General features: G+C 39.0%; 1 protein-coding gene across 2 annotated transcripts in view; it reads right to left on the bottom strand.

The window, feature by feature from the left end:
• The window catches only part of Trmt11 (tRNA methyltransferase 11 homolog), a 50416-nt gene extending 32222 nt beyond the window's left edge, over positions 1–18194 (bottom strand). The window contains exons 1-7 of one of the 2 annotated variants that reach the window (XM_038340285.1): positions 17751–18194; positions 14201–14266; positions 12612–12685; positions 10331–10412; positions 10150–10242; positions 7090–7224; positions 5949–6105 (exon numbers count right to left, since the gene is read on the bottom strand). In XM_038340285.1, coding sequence (XP_038196213.1) covers positions 5949–6105; positions 7090–7224; positions 10150–10242; positions 10331–10412; positions 12612–12685; positions 14201–14266; positions 17751–17822 — 679 coding nt within the window. In that variant the 5' untranslated portion in view covers positions 17823–18194. Of the gene's footprint in view, positions 1–5948; positions 6106–7089; positions 7225–10149; positions 10243–10330; positions 10413–12611; positions 12686–14200; positions 14267–17750 lie in introns of those variants that run through there. The other variant, XM_038340286.1, reaches the window with a different exon arrangement.
• Positions 18195–18714: the final 520 nt, after the last annotated feature.

Consider the following 18714-nt stretch of genomic DNA (forward strand, 5'->3'; position numbering starts at 1 on the left):
CTAAAAGAAAAGGGAAAAATGTTTCAGCAAGAAGAGATCAACCTGCTCTGCAGCCTTGAGAAAAGCCTCAGCCATGACTAGTTCAATGTTCATTCATTTGGGAAACTGCACACATTTTGGTCTGGACCATTAAAAGAGACACACTTGAATTAAAAACAACAACAACAAAAGAGACCCTAATATATGGAAGCCAAAGGTAAAACCATCATCAAAGAGGATGGAAAACCTATAGGCTTGGAGAAGGCACAGGGCTACTCATCTAGTCCTTTCCAAGACACAAACTGTCTGTGAATCAGTTCCAGGAGGAAACCAATGACCCTTGAGGGTTTCTGTTCAAAATTAGGGTTTATAACCAGTTTAAAGTTAGAAGTGTCAAAAACTGACCTATATCCTAAAGCCAAATTTAAACCATTTATGTGTTTACACAGATTGTGAGAATATATTTTAGTGGTATATCTTCTAAAGTTTCACCTATCATTTGACCTTTCTCTTCTATGTGAGTAGTGAGATGGCCCGTCCACAGCAGGAAGCCATGCACAACAGGGAACCGTGCACAGCAGGGAGCCAGGTATCCTTACCCCTCACCATGCATAAGGCAGGCAGCACCTCGACTGCTGTGAAGTGGAATTTCACAATACTCCTAGGTTCAAATGCATCAAGAGCACAATCCCTTTCCTCCCCTACTATGACAATGTTCTTTTTAAACTCTAAGGTCGAACCTAAGTGTGCACAAATATTACATAATTCCAAAGACCTGTTTTTACTTCATAAAAAGGGCCGGTTTGTTTGTTTGTTTTGTTTTAAGGTTTAAGAATGAACCAAGAAGATGGCTTAGTGGATAAAGTGCTGGTGGCAGAAGCTTGATTACCTGAACTGAATCCCTAGAGCCCACATAAAGGTGGAAGGAGAACCAACTGACTTTCACATACCTACAGTGCCATGACTGCACCCAGAAACATACATCACATGCACATGCATACACACTTATGTTTACACACACACAGAGACACACACACAGAGCCATTTTTATTCCCTTCTGTACATGTATTCTATAGTTTGTTCAAATGATCTCCTATACATAGCTGGGTACTGGTAGTTTCCAATATTTTATACTTGAAAATAATGCTTACAGTGAGCAATCAATCATATGTGTGTGCGTGTATGTACGCTTGTAATTTACAGGCTAGAGCGCTGGTGTAAATTTCGGGAAGTAGGATTGCTAGGTTAAAGGGAATATGTTAAAAAAAGAACGAGAAACCACAATAAGAAATAAAATTTTTAAACCTTAAAACAAAATAAAAGTTAAGAGCTAAGCTTCTAGAGAAAGACAAATCATGACCATTCATCACATCCAAAAGAATAAACCCCAAATGGATCAGAGTTCTAAAACAAACAAACAAAAATATAAACAGCTTCAAAGGGACTAGAAGAAAGTATAGTTGAATCCTTTATAACTTGAATAGAGGGAAAACATGCAATGGAAGAAAGAAAATGCAGTCAAAGTAAATGATAACTGGCAATATGGAGGGAAGTATTGTGATTTATTACAGAAATACTGGAAGACGAAGTGCTAATATCTCTAAAAAGTATCTTTATATAAGGCAGGAGGCAAAAGACATAAAAGGCTACTCAAAAGCAACCACATGGTAGCTCACAACCATCTGTAATGAGATCTGGTGCCCTCTTCTGGCCTGCAGGCATATATGCAGACAGAATATTGTATACTTAATAAATAAATATTTTTTTAAAAAAAAACTGTATAATGGCCCTTAAAAATGCCAACACGATTTATTTTTGATACCATTCCCACCTAACAAACCAGGAAAACTACAAAAGCTTAAGAATATGTTCTTTAGTAATAAACTTGCAGAACAAGAACTCTCTTAGATGGCTGCAGAAATCCAAAGCTGAATAGTAGAGAATTTATTTAGTAGCATCTAGCAAAATTACATATTCCCTTTAACTTAGCACTCCCACTTCCTGAAATTTACACCAGCGCTCTAGCCTCAAAATTACAAAGGGGTGTCTGTGTGTGTGTGTGTGTGTGTGTGTGTGTGTGTGTGTGTAATATATTCATGATTGCTCATTGTAAGCATTATTTTCAAGTATAAAATATTATAAACTACCAGTACCCAGGAATGTATAGGAGATCATTTGAACAAACTATAGAATACATATATGGATTAATACTACAGAAGAGAATGAAAACGGCTGGAATGTAGCTCAGTGACAGAGTGCTTGTATTTTCTCTAGTACCACATACAACAAAAGAATGGGGACAATTTCTGAACAGAAAAAGATTTCTAAGAAATACTGTTAAATGGAAAACAACAACAACAACAAACAAAAAACCAAGAGACAACATGTGGAGTATCAAACATTTTATATAAAAAGAGTATGAATAAGAAATTGTACCTACATAAGTATATCACTAGGAAATAAGAAAATAGAATCAATTAGCAAACAAGGTTGTTCACCAAAAAAAAGAAACAAAAAGGAATGCACATTATTGTGTAGATGAGAGTGAATTCTGCTTGTGTAAATGTCAACACAATAAAAAGAAGTAACAGCAGGAGCAGAAGGCAGAGATCTAATGAAGCCAAGTGACTGTCAAAAGGAAAAGAAAGCAAGCACAGAATTTTACTTTATAGCTCCTTAAGCATGGACAGAAGTGAAAACATATTAAGTTGTTTATGGTAGGTGTGGTAGTGTGGAGGAGAATATCCCCAGAAGTGAAAACATATTAAGTTGTTTACGGTAGGTGGGTAGGTGTGGTAGTGTGGAGGAGAACATAACCAGAAGTGAAAACATATTAAGTTGTTTACGGTAGGTGGGTAGGTGTGGTAGTGTGGAGGAGAACATAACCAGAAGTGAAAACATATTAAGTTGTTTACGGTAGGTGGGTAGGTGTGGCAGTGTGGAGGAGAACATCCCCGACAAACTCAGATTGTTTGAACACTTGGCCCAAGTTGGTGGCGCTGTTTGGGGATGTTAGGAGGTACAGCTTGCTTGAGGAAGAAGTCACTGGGCACGGGCTTTGGGAGTAGAAAGTTTTGTCTATTTCTAATTTGTTCTTTCTGCTTGGTACTTATGGTAACAGATGTGAACTCTCAGCATCCTTGTTCCTGCTACCTGCTGCCACGCCTTCCCATCAGGATGGATTCCTATCCCTCTAGAACCACCGAGTCCAAACAAAGTCTTCCACCATGACTTGCCTTGGCCGTGGTGTTTTATCAGGGCAACAGAGAACAAATAGGATTCTTCCCCCAGTGGCATCGGCAAAGCAATGCTGACTATTTTAGAAAATTACAGAAATGAGCGAAAGAGCAAACATGCTGAACATACGAACCAGGGTCCTCTGTGAAGAGAAAGGTATACATCAACAGGGCTGGAATAGGGAGGAAACAATCTGTGGTAATCAGCAGAAATATCTGCTACATGTGTAAACCCATGATTTCTAGTAATCTATGTGTAGGTTTACATGTGTGTATATGCATGCGTATTTCCATTTGCACTAACATGTATAGTATGTTTATACACATGTGTATCTCTTTGCTTACCCTCGGAGAAGTTTTAGAACCTAATCTTGGTTTTTGATACCATCTCCCCACTGAAAGAAACAAGGGTTACTGGTAGAAATGACTGATACCAGGGCTTTGGTATGAAAAAAATAAGCCAGAAATTTTAAAAGTTCTCTAAGAGGAAAAAAAAGTGACAGGTCACAAAGACAGACTCAGTGTGAAAGGGGTGGGCAGAGCTGGGCTCACAGCGAATTGGCCCAGTGGCTAATAGCTAAAAATAAAGGGTATCGGGACTTCTACATCACCTGAGACAAAGGGACAGACTTTGCTCCTGTCGATAATAAGTGAAATTAGCAACAGGAAGAGAAGAAAGGTTTCTTGTTTACAAAATAATGAATGCAGATGATAACACAGAAGTGCTAGAGTGGAAGAATCATCCAAGAAAAGACTGACTGAAGCAAGTCTTGTCACTGGATGCTAAATCTGACTTGTCAAGATGAAGAGACACCTGGGTAAGGAGCAGTGTATTTACAAGCTCTTAATGTACCTCCCACAAATGCTTTAGATTAACTGCAAGAATATAACAGTAACTAACCATCACACATGGAAAATCAAATTCAATTAAAAAAATTAGTATTAATACTGAGGCAGAGAAGCAGGGTATGCAAGCCTTAAGGACATAACATCTCTAGTGGGAATGAACGACCCATTCTAAGGAAATTCAAACCACTCAAATGAAAACTATTTTAAACTTAAAAGTGTTAATAATGTTCCAAATCAAAGTGACTTTAACAGTAAAACACAATACCCAACTGCAGAATATAAATAGATAAGTGAAAATATATATAAAATTCTTATTCTTAAGAATGTATACTGATGTGTTTGAGAGAGGAATGTAAAACATGTAATGTTCAGGGGCTGAAGAGATGGCTCGGGGGTTAAGAGCACTGGCTGACCTCTCAGAGGACCCAGTTCAGTTCCTAGCACACACATGACAGCTCATACTGTCTGTAACTCCAGTTCTAAGTGAATCCAGCACCGTCAACAGACATACATGTAAGGTCAAACATACATACATACATACATACATACATACATACATACATACATACATAAATTTTTAAAAACAAAATAAATGTAACCTTCAAATGATTCAAGAAAAAATATACATAAAATAAAATGATAAGGTAAAAGAAGCCAAATGTTAGCAAAAGCTTAAGCTGGGATTGGATATGTGGATATTCTTTGTTCTTATAATTTGTAAGTAACTTGATATTAGTTCCAATAACAAGCTCAAAATGTGAGAATGTGTTTAGGGAAATGAAGGTAGAGAACAAACTAGCACGCTGAGAGAGGGGTCCGCGGAAACATGCCAGAAAGTGCACTGGTGAATTAGCTCAAAACAAATTACAAAACTTCCTTCCACCCCTAGGAACTCTAAAACAGATGCTACTTTTTCCAGATCACATTTGGTCACTCACTCTCCTTAAGTTAATTTAGGTGCAAGTAGTGGCCAGTAAACTTTATACAGAGAGAGGCAGTTCTGCAGAAGCAACGAATACATAAACTGCTGGAGTCTGAATCAGCAAAAGCGATACACTGGGTAACCCTGACTATGTCACATAGCCTCTCCTTGCATTGCAGTTTCCTCAGGAAGACTTCAAAGTGTCTTCATGCTGGCTGTCATCAGTATTAGAGTACAATATAGTACTGACCTACAGACTCAACAGGCACTGGCCTTGCATCTCTACTGCTCCCAAGACAGCTGCGGTGACACTAACTAAACAATAATGAGGTTTATCAGGTAAAATTTAAAGAAGAGTATCGCCTGCCTAAGGGCTATATCAAGCAAGAAAGCAATCTGAGAAAAGGAAAACGTCAGAATCAGATGAAGTCAACTTGCAATTTCAGGCTTTCCAAAGACTTAATAAGGAGAGCATCCCTGGGAAGTTCAGAAGAACGTGGGTTATAGTGTCAGCAAGAAGGCTCAAGACTATGGTGACTTAGTCACCTTCAGCTTCACACTTACTCAAAAACTCCCACAAACAGAATCAAAGGTATGTTTTTCCTCTATCCAAATACATGGCTATCTATTTAAAAGCATGAGTATTCTCTGTTTTGTTTTGTTTTTTCATTCTTCCCATGAGTTTTCCTACTTAAATAAATACTATGATTCTATGCATATCTATAAGATATGATATGCTGCAAGACATCTTTGAAAAATAAGCTTGATGCTCCCCCCAGTGGCTTACTTGGAATAAAAACCCACAATATTCTAGTCACATCCATCAAATGACAAAGTATTAAATATGAGCTATTAAGCAAGAAAAGTTTGTAAAGTCAATCTCTCATCCAAAGCATACTATAACCTTCACTGCTATAAATAAGCAAAATCTATGCATTAGTATAACAAATAGACTTATATACCTGTTCCAACAAATGGATCAAAGACAACATCGTTTTCTTTCACTTTTGCATGGTTGGCCATGATGAATGATAAGCCAGCATCCATACTTGTATTTCCAATAAAATGTCTCTTTTTGACACTGTATGACTCAATCAGCTCTCTTTGCCCATCTGCAATCTAAATCAGACATTTTTTAAAGTTAGTCTAGCTATACAGAACAGACTCAAGATAATTATTCACAATAAAAATGATAGCACCAAGCCAGTCAGTGGTGGGGCAAGCCTTTAATCTTACCTAGCACTTGGGAGGCAGAGGCGGGTAGATCTCTGTGAGTTCAAGGCCAACCTGGTCTACAAGAGCTAGTTCCAGGACAGGCACCAAAGCTACAGAGAATCCTTGTCTTGGAAAAAAAAAATGATAGCACCTTGCTAATGAGAACTTTTTCCCACTTATTACTGTTCTAAACTTAATCCTGCAAAAAATCACAGGACTGAGACCATTACAGTCACTCTTTTTACTTCTCTAATGCCTTTCCATCTACTTTGTGCTTTCAAACCAAGTGGGAATCAAATTTAAATATAATTATTCTAGAGTGTGGTCTTGAGTTTTCTCACCTCCCTTTTCTCTTTCTCTGAAATGACAAGCATCCACAACATGGCTCTCAGCTTCCATCCACCTATGCAGCCTCAGGGAAGTAAGCAGACACTTCTATAACTCCATCTCCCCTCAGAATGGAAGACTCAGACTTGAGGTTTTCATGAGAGATCACTGAACCAGCCCAGCACTCTGCCCTCTCTCTGTTTCACTAAAACAGTACTCCTGACATTCTGGGAAATCTCGTTTCCAGCATCAGGTGTAACCCCCATTTCCTAGGTCGTGTCTCTAACAAGCTCCTTATGTTTCATAGGAATCTCTGAAAATCACCAATTATAATCACATACTTTTCAGTAATTTTAAAAATACAGGAGTTCTGATTCCAATTGCTTCAAATTTTTACACACACACACACACACACACACACACACACACACACGTATGTATCTCAAATACAAAGGTGGACATGGTATCTGCTTTGACCAGAGCTCCACCACTGATCCCCATCCCCACCCTGTATTTAGCTTTCAAAGAAAGAAGTAAGATAGGTAGAAGGAACTTGCTTACCCATCTACCAAAATAAATATTATGTGGATTCTCAGGGATGCGGTTTGGGTCCAAACCATAGTCCTCCAAAACAGAGAATACATGTTGTGGTTTCTTTAAGTTCACTTTTCCTTCAAATGGCAGAAATTCAAGGGCCTAGGAAAAAAAAAAAGTAATTCTTGCTGTGGGAACTCCTTCAGTCAATAGCCTTTAAGAGAACGGCCAAACAGAATGGCACCAACCGGTCAACTACATCCACATAAAAACTGAGAAAGCTTGGAAAGGAATTCTAGACACAAAAGAACAGAGGTAAGTAAGACTTTTTTCAGATGGGCTGTTTGCTAGCAGCAAGCAGAGGCACCATGACTCATAAGTGGTTTTTATACATAAAGCAAAATAGAATAGCCTAAAAAATCACAATCCCAGAGAACCTAGATAACAATGAGGACTCAAAGAGAGACATACATGGATCTAAGGTACATGGGAGGTAGAAAAAAATCAAGATCTCCTGAGTAAATTGGGAGCATGGTGACCATGGAAGTGGGTTGAAGGGAAGGGGAGGGGAGAGGCAGGGAGGGCAGCAGAGAAAAATATATGGTTCAATAAAATCAATTAAAAAATAAAAAAAAAAAAAAAAGAAATGGTTTACCAGCAGAGCATAAGAGAAGGCAGATTCCGACTCTTTCAGGAGACTAAGCATTTGAATGGAGTTTGTGAGCAGAGTGCTACAAATTGCTTAATGGCAGCATAGGCCCACTGTGTGCCTCAAAATGGGTCTGTGAGCATGGCTTGCAGAGCTGGAGCTGAATGGACCTCTGTCATGTTGGACTAGGCAGAGCCAAAGGCAAAGCAGCCTTACTTCTAGCCATGACGCTTAACATTTTAAAAAGCACTCCTGGTCAAAAATTAATTACAGATACGTACATAATTAAGACAAATTAAAATTAAAAAGACCTCTTAATGGGTCACCGTGTTGGAAAAATGTACATAGGCTTAGGGGAAAGAGGAAAAAGAGTATAGACAGTTATAATATAAAAGGGTACAGTCATAGGAAAGGAGTAAAGATAATAACCATTAAACTTGCAGAAAAGTTAACAGAGTAAGAAAAATAAGCTATGTAAAGATGGAATGTACACAGAGAGTCTGGATTATGTATAATATTGTGTTTTCTTTGAATTTTTTGACTGTGAATAAGCTAAGTACAGAGAAACATTTGATTCTGGGGGCTGCTAAGCTAAACAAATATTTGTATTTTAAAGGTATGTGGACTTCAAAATTTGCGTCTAAGGATACGTTGCTTTGGAAAAGAAGTTCTGATTTTGTTTCCACAGAAGATGAGAACCTGTGGATTCCTTCCAGACTAATGTGATTTGATGGAACAATAAGCCCTGAAAGGTATTTGTGAACCACCAAAAATTCTTCACCCAACAAAAGCAAGAAGCAGTTAGGAAAGAACTATGCCCAAATTCCCAAATATTGTTTATAAATGTTTGTTTACATTTAAAGAGGGATAGTCTATAGAGATGATACTTTGCACTGATATGTATCTTGGTCTAACTGATACAAATTTAAGGTCAATTTTATATATATATAATTTTATTTATATATATAATATATATTTCTGCTCTTAAGATATTATATTTTTGCAGCCCATTTAAAAATGCAATGCATAGTTAAGAAATACAAGTTAATAGATAGTCATCTATAAAATTAAGCTTGTAATCATATTAGTTAGGTTTTCTAGATATAAAGAGATATATTTCAGGATAGCTATTCTTTAAATCTTTCAAAGACTTACAGAATATGGTTATTTAAAATGTTTTAAAAACTTAGGACTTTTCATGACAATGAGACACATCTGCTCCTGGCAGCACCAATTACTTCAAGAGGAAGATGGGCATTGAAGAGGCTCCTTATGGAGCTGGTTAGTCATTTGGGCAAGAAACTACTTTTGCCTGGACTGCATGATGTTATGATGTATAAACTGGACATGCAGAACCCACAGAAAAACAACTGCTAAACTTGCCTAAAGGTGAGACAGTTCTTTGGGGTTCCTGCTTTATGAGTCTGCCAGACATTCTGCAGGACACAGAAGAAAGCAACTGACAAACTGCCAATATGGGTGGAACTCTCTTTGAAATTTCCTGTTTCATGAAAAAGTCTGCTGGATACTATGGGCCTTTAGGCTGAAGATGGATGCCCCAACAGTACAGAAGAATGTTGGGTGACTGTCCAGGCAGCGAGATGTCTCTGTCAATTCTAGAGTTTTGGACGTTGCTTACAATGTACTTCCTGTTAACTTAGGTAATATTATATCCTTCTGGGGTCTTTGATGGAGGTGAAGACTAGATAGTTATATTTACAGTTTTCCTTAGTTATGATAAAAGATAATGTAGATATAAATACTGTAACTGCAATACTTGGTTGATAACTATTTTGTTGTATGTAATCTTGTCACGTTAAAGTTAAAACCTTCCTTTTTTATTAGAAAGAAAAGGGGAGGTGATGCAGGATTCCCTTCTGTATAGTGTGACTATGTTTTATTGTCATTAGTTAATAAAAAGCTGTTTTCAGCCAGTGGCTAAACAGAGTAAAGTCAGATGGAAAATGCAAACAGAGATAGAGATAGAGAGAGTAGGCAGAGTCAGGGAGACACCATGCAGTCTCTGGAGGAGAAAGGCATCCCTCCCGCCTGCCAGTAAACCACGAGCTTCATGGTAAAATTAAAAAAAAAATAGAAATGGGTTAATTTAAGATGTAAGAGCTAGCTAGAAATATGCTTAAGCTATTGGCCAAACAGTATTGCAATTAATATATTTTCTGTGTGATTATTTGAGATTTGAGCAGTGGGGAATGAACAAGCAGCCTCTGCCTACAAATTCTAATGTACTTCAGGAATTTATAAAAAGAATCATAGAAAACAGTGCTTATCTAGTAATACATGCTGTGCGGGTCGATTTCACAACTACACCAGATACACATACACAACATAGAAAGCCTTAACAGACATTACATATTCACATATATCAACAGCTAGAGTGTATTTAGTCCACAGGCTTCGGTTTAGCTAATTTCACTTACATCTATTCGTTTGACTTTTTCTTCTTGAGTCAATGTTTTATTAAATGTATGAATCTTTATTTTATATGTAGACTCTGAATGTAGAAATGGAACCTAAAATAGAAGCAGATAAATTTTGTAAGCGTATGCATTCTACAGAACAGGCACACATGCCTACGTAAAATCACATTTCACTACGCACCATCTTCTCCACAGGGTAATTTTTAAGAGAAGTATACAGCTCCTCAGGAGATTTTCCATGACCCCATAGTTCAAATATAGACCTAGGAAATAAATGGTTGGTACTAACCTCAGTAAAGAACTTAGTTCACACAGCAATACATAATAGTTATTCTGCTAGTTCTTTATGCTTGCTACAATCAAACCATCATTGGCCATGCTTTCTCATCTATTCATGAGAAATGCATATGCTGGAAACAAACAACAATATAACCCCAAACCATACAAAGAAGCTGAACCTGACATGAAAGATGGGAAATCCAACATTAAGTTAGGAGTTTTCCAATTTTTCATATTTGAACCACATACATAAATATATATGCATATATTTGAGGGGGGCTGGGGACTGACCACAGGGTCTTATGTGTGTTAAGTATGCTGTCAACCACTGAGCTATAACCCATGGCTTTTTTATTATATACTATACTGGATAATATAAACACTGCAACAAAATCACATGGCACTGTAAGAAAAGCTGCAGAAAATCAAAGTTTTCTAAATACTTTCCCCATTAAAAAGGGGAATGGTGAGCAGAGAAAAACCCTATCATTATTATTTAGTTATCATTTGTTAAAATTTACTACATAACTCAAAACGTTGAGCTCTAATAAAGTGAGTGCCTAGGGTTTGCTATAAGTTTCATTTTGTGGAATGTACAAAATATTCCATTTTAAAGGGGCTGGAGAGATTGCTCAGTGACTAAGAGAGCTTGCTGCCCTTGCAGGAAATCCAATTTGGTTCCCAGCACCCACATCAAACAGCTTATAACCACCAATAACTACAGTTCCAGGGATCTAGGTCTATCTTCTGGCCTCTGAGGGCATCTGCACACATGTATACATTCAGGCAAACAGATATGTATATAAAATAAAAATACATAAATAAATCTTCTAAAAATCCATACTAAAGCAATCTTGAACTAATTTTAAGCCTAACTCAACCTCAGAAAATTTTGTTTTTAATATGTCCTTGTAAGTCTAGTTTAATTATCTGTAGGTTGCAAATACCATCTTTGAAAGTGAATTCCTCTTTTATTGAATTTAGAGCAAGCAAGTAATGCTACTCTTACTTAGCAGTTACTTTAGGAGTAGCTCGACCACAGAAATGAAGAACAACCTAAAGTAAAATGTTATATATTTTACAGGATTATACAATTATTCATTTTACTACTCATCAAGCATATGCATCAAAAGAAATGAGCTTTCAACATATTTGTTTTGAGTACTCAAGTGGCTATTTTAAACGTAATATCCCTTACTTCTGAAATTCAAAAACTTCAAACAACCATAAAATAAAGTAGCATACAAATAGTCATTTTCATTTTTGTTGTTGTTTCCATTTTCTAGTCATTTATATTTAATAATATTATCTTTAACAAGCTGCAATTTAAGAAATTAGACTTAGAATTAAGCATCCTTCTCAACAGGAAAAAGCTAAATAAATATGGAGGTGACTGTCATACCACATTACAAAACATTGCTATATACTTTTCATTCCATTATTGAAAACAAAGTCTAAGGAAAAATATTTCAGTAATCTGCCATTATATTCAGGGAAAAAAATCAACAGTGTCAATCAAAAGAGTTTAAAGAAAAGGGAATAAGGAAGGTTAAAGATAAAAATCCACAAACAAAAATAAGAATGAGCAATGAGCAATTTCTTAAAAAATATGCTTGTTGGAATTCATTTCTCAAGTGGGCAGCGGTGGTGCACACCTTTAATCCCAGCACTCAGGCAGAGGCAAGTGGATCTCTGTGAGTTCAAGGCCACCCTTGATTTACAAAGTGAATTCCAGGACAGCCAGAGCTACACAGAGAACCTCATCTCAAAAAACCAAGGGAAAAAAAAAAGAACTCATTCATCTAACAAATATATTTCTTGACAGTTCCCACATTTTACAAATTTAAATTTACTAATTTGAGCCACCAAAAATCGAAAATGAGAAAAGCAGTTTTAGATTTTGTAAGACTTGGTGACACTAAATGCAGCATTCCTTCATATCCATATTCATTCTATGTAAGGATATGTCATTCCAGTGTCCTCCCACTACACATGCAAGTGTCCGTCACCTCAGCTCCAGATGACTCTGTTCCCTCATCAGCACCCAATGGTAAATCTATGTAACTCAGGCTAAGATGATACCCCCCTCCACTATCATCCTCCCAGCCTCTACCACATTCCCCGACATGAGTGGTTGTGAGCCCGTGTGTGGCAGGCAGCACAACACGAGGAGTTTTTCTTACTTGGCACACACCGTCCGTTTCATTAAGTTTCTGGCAATATCTTCGGAGGGAATGCTAAGAATCCAAAATGGAGACTGAAAGAAAAAAAAAGCATGCAAATTATTAAAAAGCTCCAAGGTCTAATACGCTTTGATGCAGGGAGACAACAGGAGAAATTCCTACATATCACGTAAAAATGCCTGATCTGACTCTAATCAAAATAAGAATCATTCTGATAATAAAATGGTAAGTTACTTGTAGACAACTTGTTAATAAATTACTGTGTAAGAAAACTTTTATAAATGACTCTATAAATGAAAATGTCAGTACACTTTAAATTTACTTTTAAAGAGAAAAACCTACTTCCTATATATTTATGTATTCCAGACAGGCCTCATACTCAATGTGTCAAGATCCTCCTGCCTCCACTTCAAAGTGCTGAAATTGTAAACCTGTGTGCAACATCTGGCTTAAGATGACTTTTCATTTGCCTTTATGAAGTTTGACTAGAAAACTAATGCATATGAGACTGTATTACCGGAATTGCTGTTATTACTAATCACTCCTTATAACATCATTATTTTAACTTCTAAGTATATTACCTTGATTTATTCCCTAATTACTAAATCTCGCTTCCTTTCCCCCTTTCCTTGCTCTCTATATGGTCTGCTTTTCGTTACCTGACACACCTAGCTGCCTCCAACAGACTGGCAGGGGGTTAAATCTAGGGGACATTTTCTTGAGAAATGATGGATATGGAAGGGCCCACCCCACTGGGAGCTGTGCCATCCTGGCAAGTGGTCCTGAGGTGTGTAAGAAAGCAAACTGAGCAAGTCATCAGGCAGCATTCCTCCATGGCCTCTGCTCCAGTTTCTGTCTCCAGGTCTCTGCCCTTTTATCCCTCCATGACGGACTAGAATCAGGCTGTAAAAGCAAATCAATCTTTCCTCCACAACTTGCTTTTGGTCCTAGTGTTTATCACCACAACAGAAACCAAACTATGTCAACCTCCCTCAAAGACAAAGTCCCACTAAGTCGCCCATGCTAGACTCAAACTTGTCACTTTCCTGTCTTAACTTCCCAGGCGACAGAATTGAGGGGTATGCCACCATGCTCACCCTGGTCACACTCATTTTCTGGATAGCTGTGGTCTGAAGCATCCTGCGAATTAACAGTGACATAAAGTCATGGTGTCTATATATTGATATTAATTTTAATTATTTTATTTAAGGGGGAAAGCTTCAGATGTATCAGCAGGGGTTTCTTAGTCCTCTGTCCCCAAAAACAAAGTGGTAAGCTCCACCCCTACAATCCATTGTCAGAACCTGGCCAACCACAGCGCTGCTCTCTCACGCATTATATCCATATTCTCCCCTCCACCTTTCTTTTCATAGTGAAGGAGTCACTCTGAACAAAGGAATTGCCAACACAGAAGACTTCAATTTAGGGACTGATTTTGGGCTTATTTTGTTCTGTGAAACTATAAAGCTACCATACAGGAACATGGAACTTGGGGTAGCCTGAATCTGTGTTCCCAGACCATATGGTCACTTAAATAGGCTCCAAAATAAATACCTATTCCGTTTTAAAGAAAAAAAAATTCATCTTACCTTTCCATAAGTTTCCTGACTGTTAATGAACTGGCCTCCAAACAGTGATAGTAAAGACTTTATTTCCTGTATCGAAAATACAGAAAAAATACATATTGTTATTGTGTATTTAAGAAATGTTCCCCCAATGTTTTAAATCTCAGCCCTTGGCTTGTAGAGCCAGGGATGACTGAGACCATCACTAAGAGGCAGGATTTGAGGAAGATTCCAACCTGCTCCATTTCTCCGGTCTGTCAAGTGAGCAGGCTGCTTCCCCGCGATCCTGCCACACACTAAGCCACTCTACTATGCCTCAACTACACTCTCTCAAGTCAGGAGTAAACAAAGCTCTTCCATGTGGTTACTTCCAGCAGCTACTTCGTCACACCACCAAGAAAAGTGACTTTAAACTCAGCCTGCTAAGAAAAATGGGTCTAATAATAGAAATAAAAGAGTAGGCTGACATCTACTTGAGGCATTGAAGTTTCAACATCAGGCAATTGAAATGTGTGGCTCTGAGGAGGATTTACATGGTCCTAACCATGATTAAGCAATTTCTGAGAAATTTTATATATGAGCTGCAAAAAGAAACTGTCCTGTCCCGGTTTGGAGAGGGAGAAAACATTTACAGATGCTATAGATTGGTAAATAAGACAAACAATTAACCAAAATAAATCAATTATTAAACATGATTTCAAGATGTTTGGAAAAGAAATAATTAGCTAGGGACCATAATTGTGAATTCAGTATGGATAGCTACATGGTTAACCTCCTTTCCCAATAGGAATAAACTAGAAAGGACTAATACAGTGAGACTTTTATTTTTGTTTGTTTATTTTTTGAGACGGAGTCTCAACAGCTGCTGTGACCTCCTGATTCACATGCGTCCATTTCCCAAATGCTAGGATTGCAGGAGTATGCCACCACACCTGCCCACAGTAGAGATTTTAAACGTAACGCATGCAAAGGGGAAATCTGATCAAACAACACATAGATTCTTTGAAGGAATCTCTTTGGACTGACAAACACAGAATGACTATACAAAGAGTTTGCCTCATAACACTAGAAATTTGTTTCCTTCAATAGCAAATGAATTCTATTCCTCTACGTTGGCCCTATGGCGAAAGGAACTAAGGAGAAGTTAAGTGACCCTGCTGCTGGCTGCCAACATTCTCCTCTCCTCCCTGCCAGAAGGTCTTAACACCCAGCCCATAGGCGTCAGCAGAGAAAGACAGTCACATCATCAAATTGTCCATTCCAAATCAAAAGGAATGGGAGATTTGACAACAAATGCTACTTCTAGTTTTCCTTTGGCTATGCATCCAATTGTTTCTTGCATTAGAAAGTTATGAGTTTTAGGAGAAACTGGAGGTGAATCCAATCAAAACAAACTGTATGAAAATTTCAAAGAATAAAAATATTCTTAAGAGGTGAGTGTGTGTGCGCGAGGGCTAAGTTCAAGTCAAACATGTGAATGAATCACAAGCTAGTAGAGATGATAGGTAAATCAGTGAAGGTAGCCCGAAGGCTTCTTTACATGAATAACACAAATTTGAAGGGGAAACATTATGAAACATGGGAGTATGACAATAATTTGATTTTCAGATCATCTAAATACTATCACATCCTTTGGCTATCCTTCCTTCCCATGTGCATTATCACAGCTACAAGAAGTAGGATGTCCCTAAGCCGAGCTCAGCACAGAAATGTAGATATCATGGCAATAAGATGGTGGTGACTGAAGCTCCATTCTCTCCGCAGGTCTATTCCCTAGTCCCCCTCAAACAGTAACTAATCTTGTACTTTACTCTCTCATATTCTGATATTCGAGAAGTCTGCCTTATTTCCCTTTCCTCACTTTTATCTTTTCAGAGAGTAACCTTTTTAACCCCAAGGCACATGCATTCAACACTACTCATCTCTGCTCTCTAAACCTTCACTCTCTCTTTGTGTCTGAGGCTCTTATGTTTGGCATGGTGCATGGTCTCCTCTCCCAGTTTTCCTATAATGTCAATGCTTCCAAGTATTTGTACTTGGCCTACCACTCTAAAAAAAAAGAAGAAGAAGAAGAAGGAGAAGGAGAAGAAGAAGAAGAAGAAGGAGGAGGAGGAGGAGGAGGAGGAAGAAGAAGAAGGAAGAAGAAGGAGGAGGAGGAGGAGGAAGAGGAAGAAGAAGAAGGAAGAAGAAGGAGAAGGAGGAGGAGGAGGAGGAGGAGGAGGAGGAGGAGGAGGAGGAAGAAGAAGAAGAAGAAGAAGAAGAAGAAGAAGAAGAAGAAGAAGAAGAAGAAGAAGAAGAAGAAGAAGAAGAAGAAGAAGAAGAAGAAGAAGAAGAAGAAGAAGAAGGACAACAACAACAAAAATGCCTGTGTACTAAGGAAGGCTTGATGGTCTAGAAATGTGGGTTCCCCCTATAGGTGGAGTTACAGAGAGCTGTAATCAAGTTTCCTAATAGGAGTACTGGGAATCAAATTCGGGTCCTCCGAATGAGCAGTAAGTGCTCTAACCAGTGAACCATCTCTTCGATTCCATTGTCTTACCACATTCAGAACTTACACTTGAAAAAATCCCACCCTTTCCTAGTTTTCTTCTGCAAAACAATCACAAATATTTATCACAAGTCTAGATTTGTTCTCATCTCCCACACTGCAATTCTATCCTGTCCTTATTGCTCACACTAAGTTAATTTCTTAATCATTTAACATTTCAACAGATTCTTAAGCAGTCTCAAGTCTTATTCCTCTCAAGACCATCCTTCATTTTGCTTTCTATTAAAAACAATCTAATTCTGCCTCTTTTAACCTCTGTAATCCCTCTTCCAAGTTATAGAATTCTCAAGTCTGCTTTTTCTGATCCATCAACCTACTTCTCTCCTTAACCACGCTCTGCCATGCAACTGGTGACCAGTAATGAACAACAGTTTATACTTCTAATGTACCTACTGCCTCGGCCCAGCTAAATAATCCTATCGTTCAATGTCACCTCTTCACGGAGGCCACCATGAAAGCCCCCATCCCTCAGTGGACAAGACTGCCTTTTTAAAAGCTCCTATATATCCTTACTGGGCACTCCATCACTGCACTTAACGTTACAATTGTGCATAGGTGTCTGCTGGCCCTTAGCCTAAGTGAACAGTAGGCTCTTTGTGGGCAGGACAGTCAGTCAGCACATCCTCACCGCCCGGCGCACGTGATTACACGCGCTTTGGACAACGTTTCTTGAATAAACAAAAAGCTGTTTCCCAACTTCATCAAGTACCACCCTCAAGCCTTCCACCATGCCTGAACTTCATATTCTGATACTTCTCACACTCCCCTGAGCTCCCTAATGATACGTCTCGGTCGGACGAAGAGTCCTGAGGGCCTGATCATGTTCTCCTGCTTAACTGCGGCGCCAGGCTCCCGTGCAGAGGAATGAATGACAAGTTTGGTCCTGGAGAAAGGTCCCCTGAGCTATCTCATCCCACCAGCGACCTCACCCCCGCCCCAAGCCGGCGCGCGCGGCTGCCCGGAGGCCCCCAATCCGGCGCGCGAGGGAGTGCGGGCCTGTGCGTCGGGTACCCCAGGACGGCTCACCGGCAGGCGGAACTCCAGGTGCTCCTGTGCCATGAGCAGCAGATACCTATTCAAGGAGGCCGGCACCGCCATTGCAGCGGATGCCGTGCGCCTGCGCGGCTTCTGCGGGGCCGCCCTTTTCGACCCAGGAGCGAAGTTTCCGCCGAAGCCGAAACGAGGACCGGAAACGGAAGCTGGGTCAGGAGAGCACAGGCCTGACAGCGTCTTGGGATCGGGATGGAGTGTGTGTGAGTCGGTGGGGGTGGAGGTGGGGTGCAGAGCTAGATCGTTCCGTTCCCAGAGCTCGCGCTGTCTTGAGCTGCCCCCTTAGTGAGAGGTGCATCGTTTTAAGAGCATGACTGCTGTAATCCCGCAGTTCCCAGTGATGCTCCACTTGGAGTGTACTTCCGACTTCCTCCTCAGCCATTCAACTCAAAATTGGACCTAAATTTTACTCTTCTGTGTAGACCCCTCTAACTATCCAGGATTCTAGGCCTCACCTGCGCCAGGCTTTAACATTGAGTGGACTTATTGTGATTTTGCAGAACTTTTCAAGAGCTCTCAAGGACTTTGCTTTACTCGGTATGGAAGACAACACAAACCTTTCTCAGACTAAGACTCAATCATTATGTTTTATACAGGCACTCAGTCACTCCACGGTCAATGGTGGATTAAAAACATTGGCGAGGGTTGTCCTAATCATTCAGATGGGTCTAATATCAACAGTTTGTAAGACAGTGACTCATTCTACAAGTGACGTTAACTTTTAAAAGTACTGACCCTTTGTCCTGTTGAGACCTCCATTTTGGGGGTTTTGCATTCCACCTTGACAGTAGACAATGTGTAAAAGTGTCCTGCTTCTCCCTAGTACCACGTGCTACAGTCGATGCAGTAGTACTAGTAGAGCTCAATACACAGTGTAGATTCTCATAACTCAAACCTCGGGTCCACTATCATTCCTATGCTCTTAGCAAAATTTGTGACA

The sequence above is a fragment of the Arvicola amphibius genome, chromosome 8 (assembly GCF_903992535.2).
Source record: "Arvicola amphibius chromosome 8, mArvAmp1.2, whole genome shotgun sequence".
NCBI lineage: Eukaryota > Metazoa > Chordata > Mammalia > Rodentia > Cricetidae > Arvicola > Arvicola amphibius.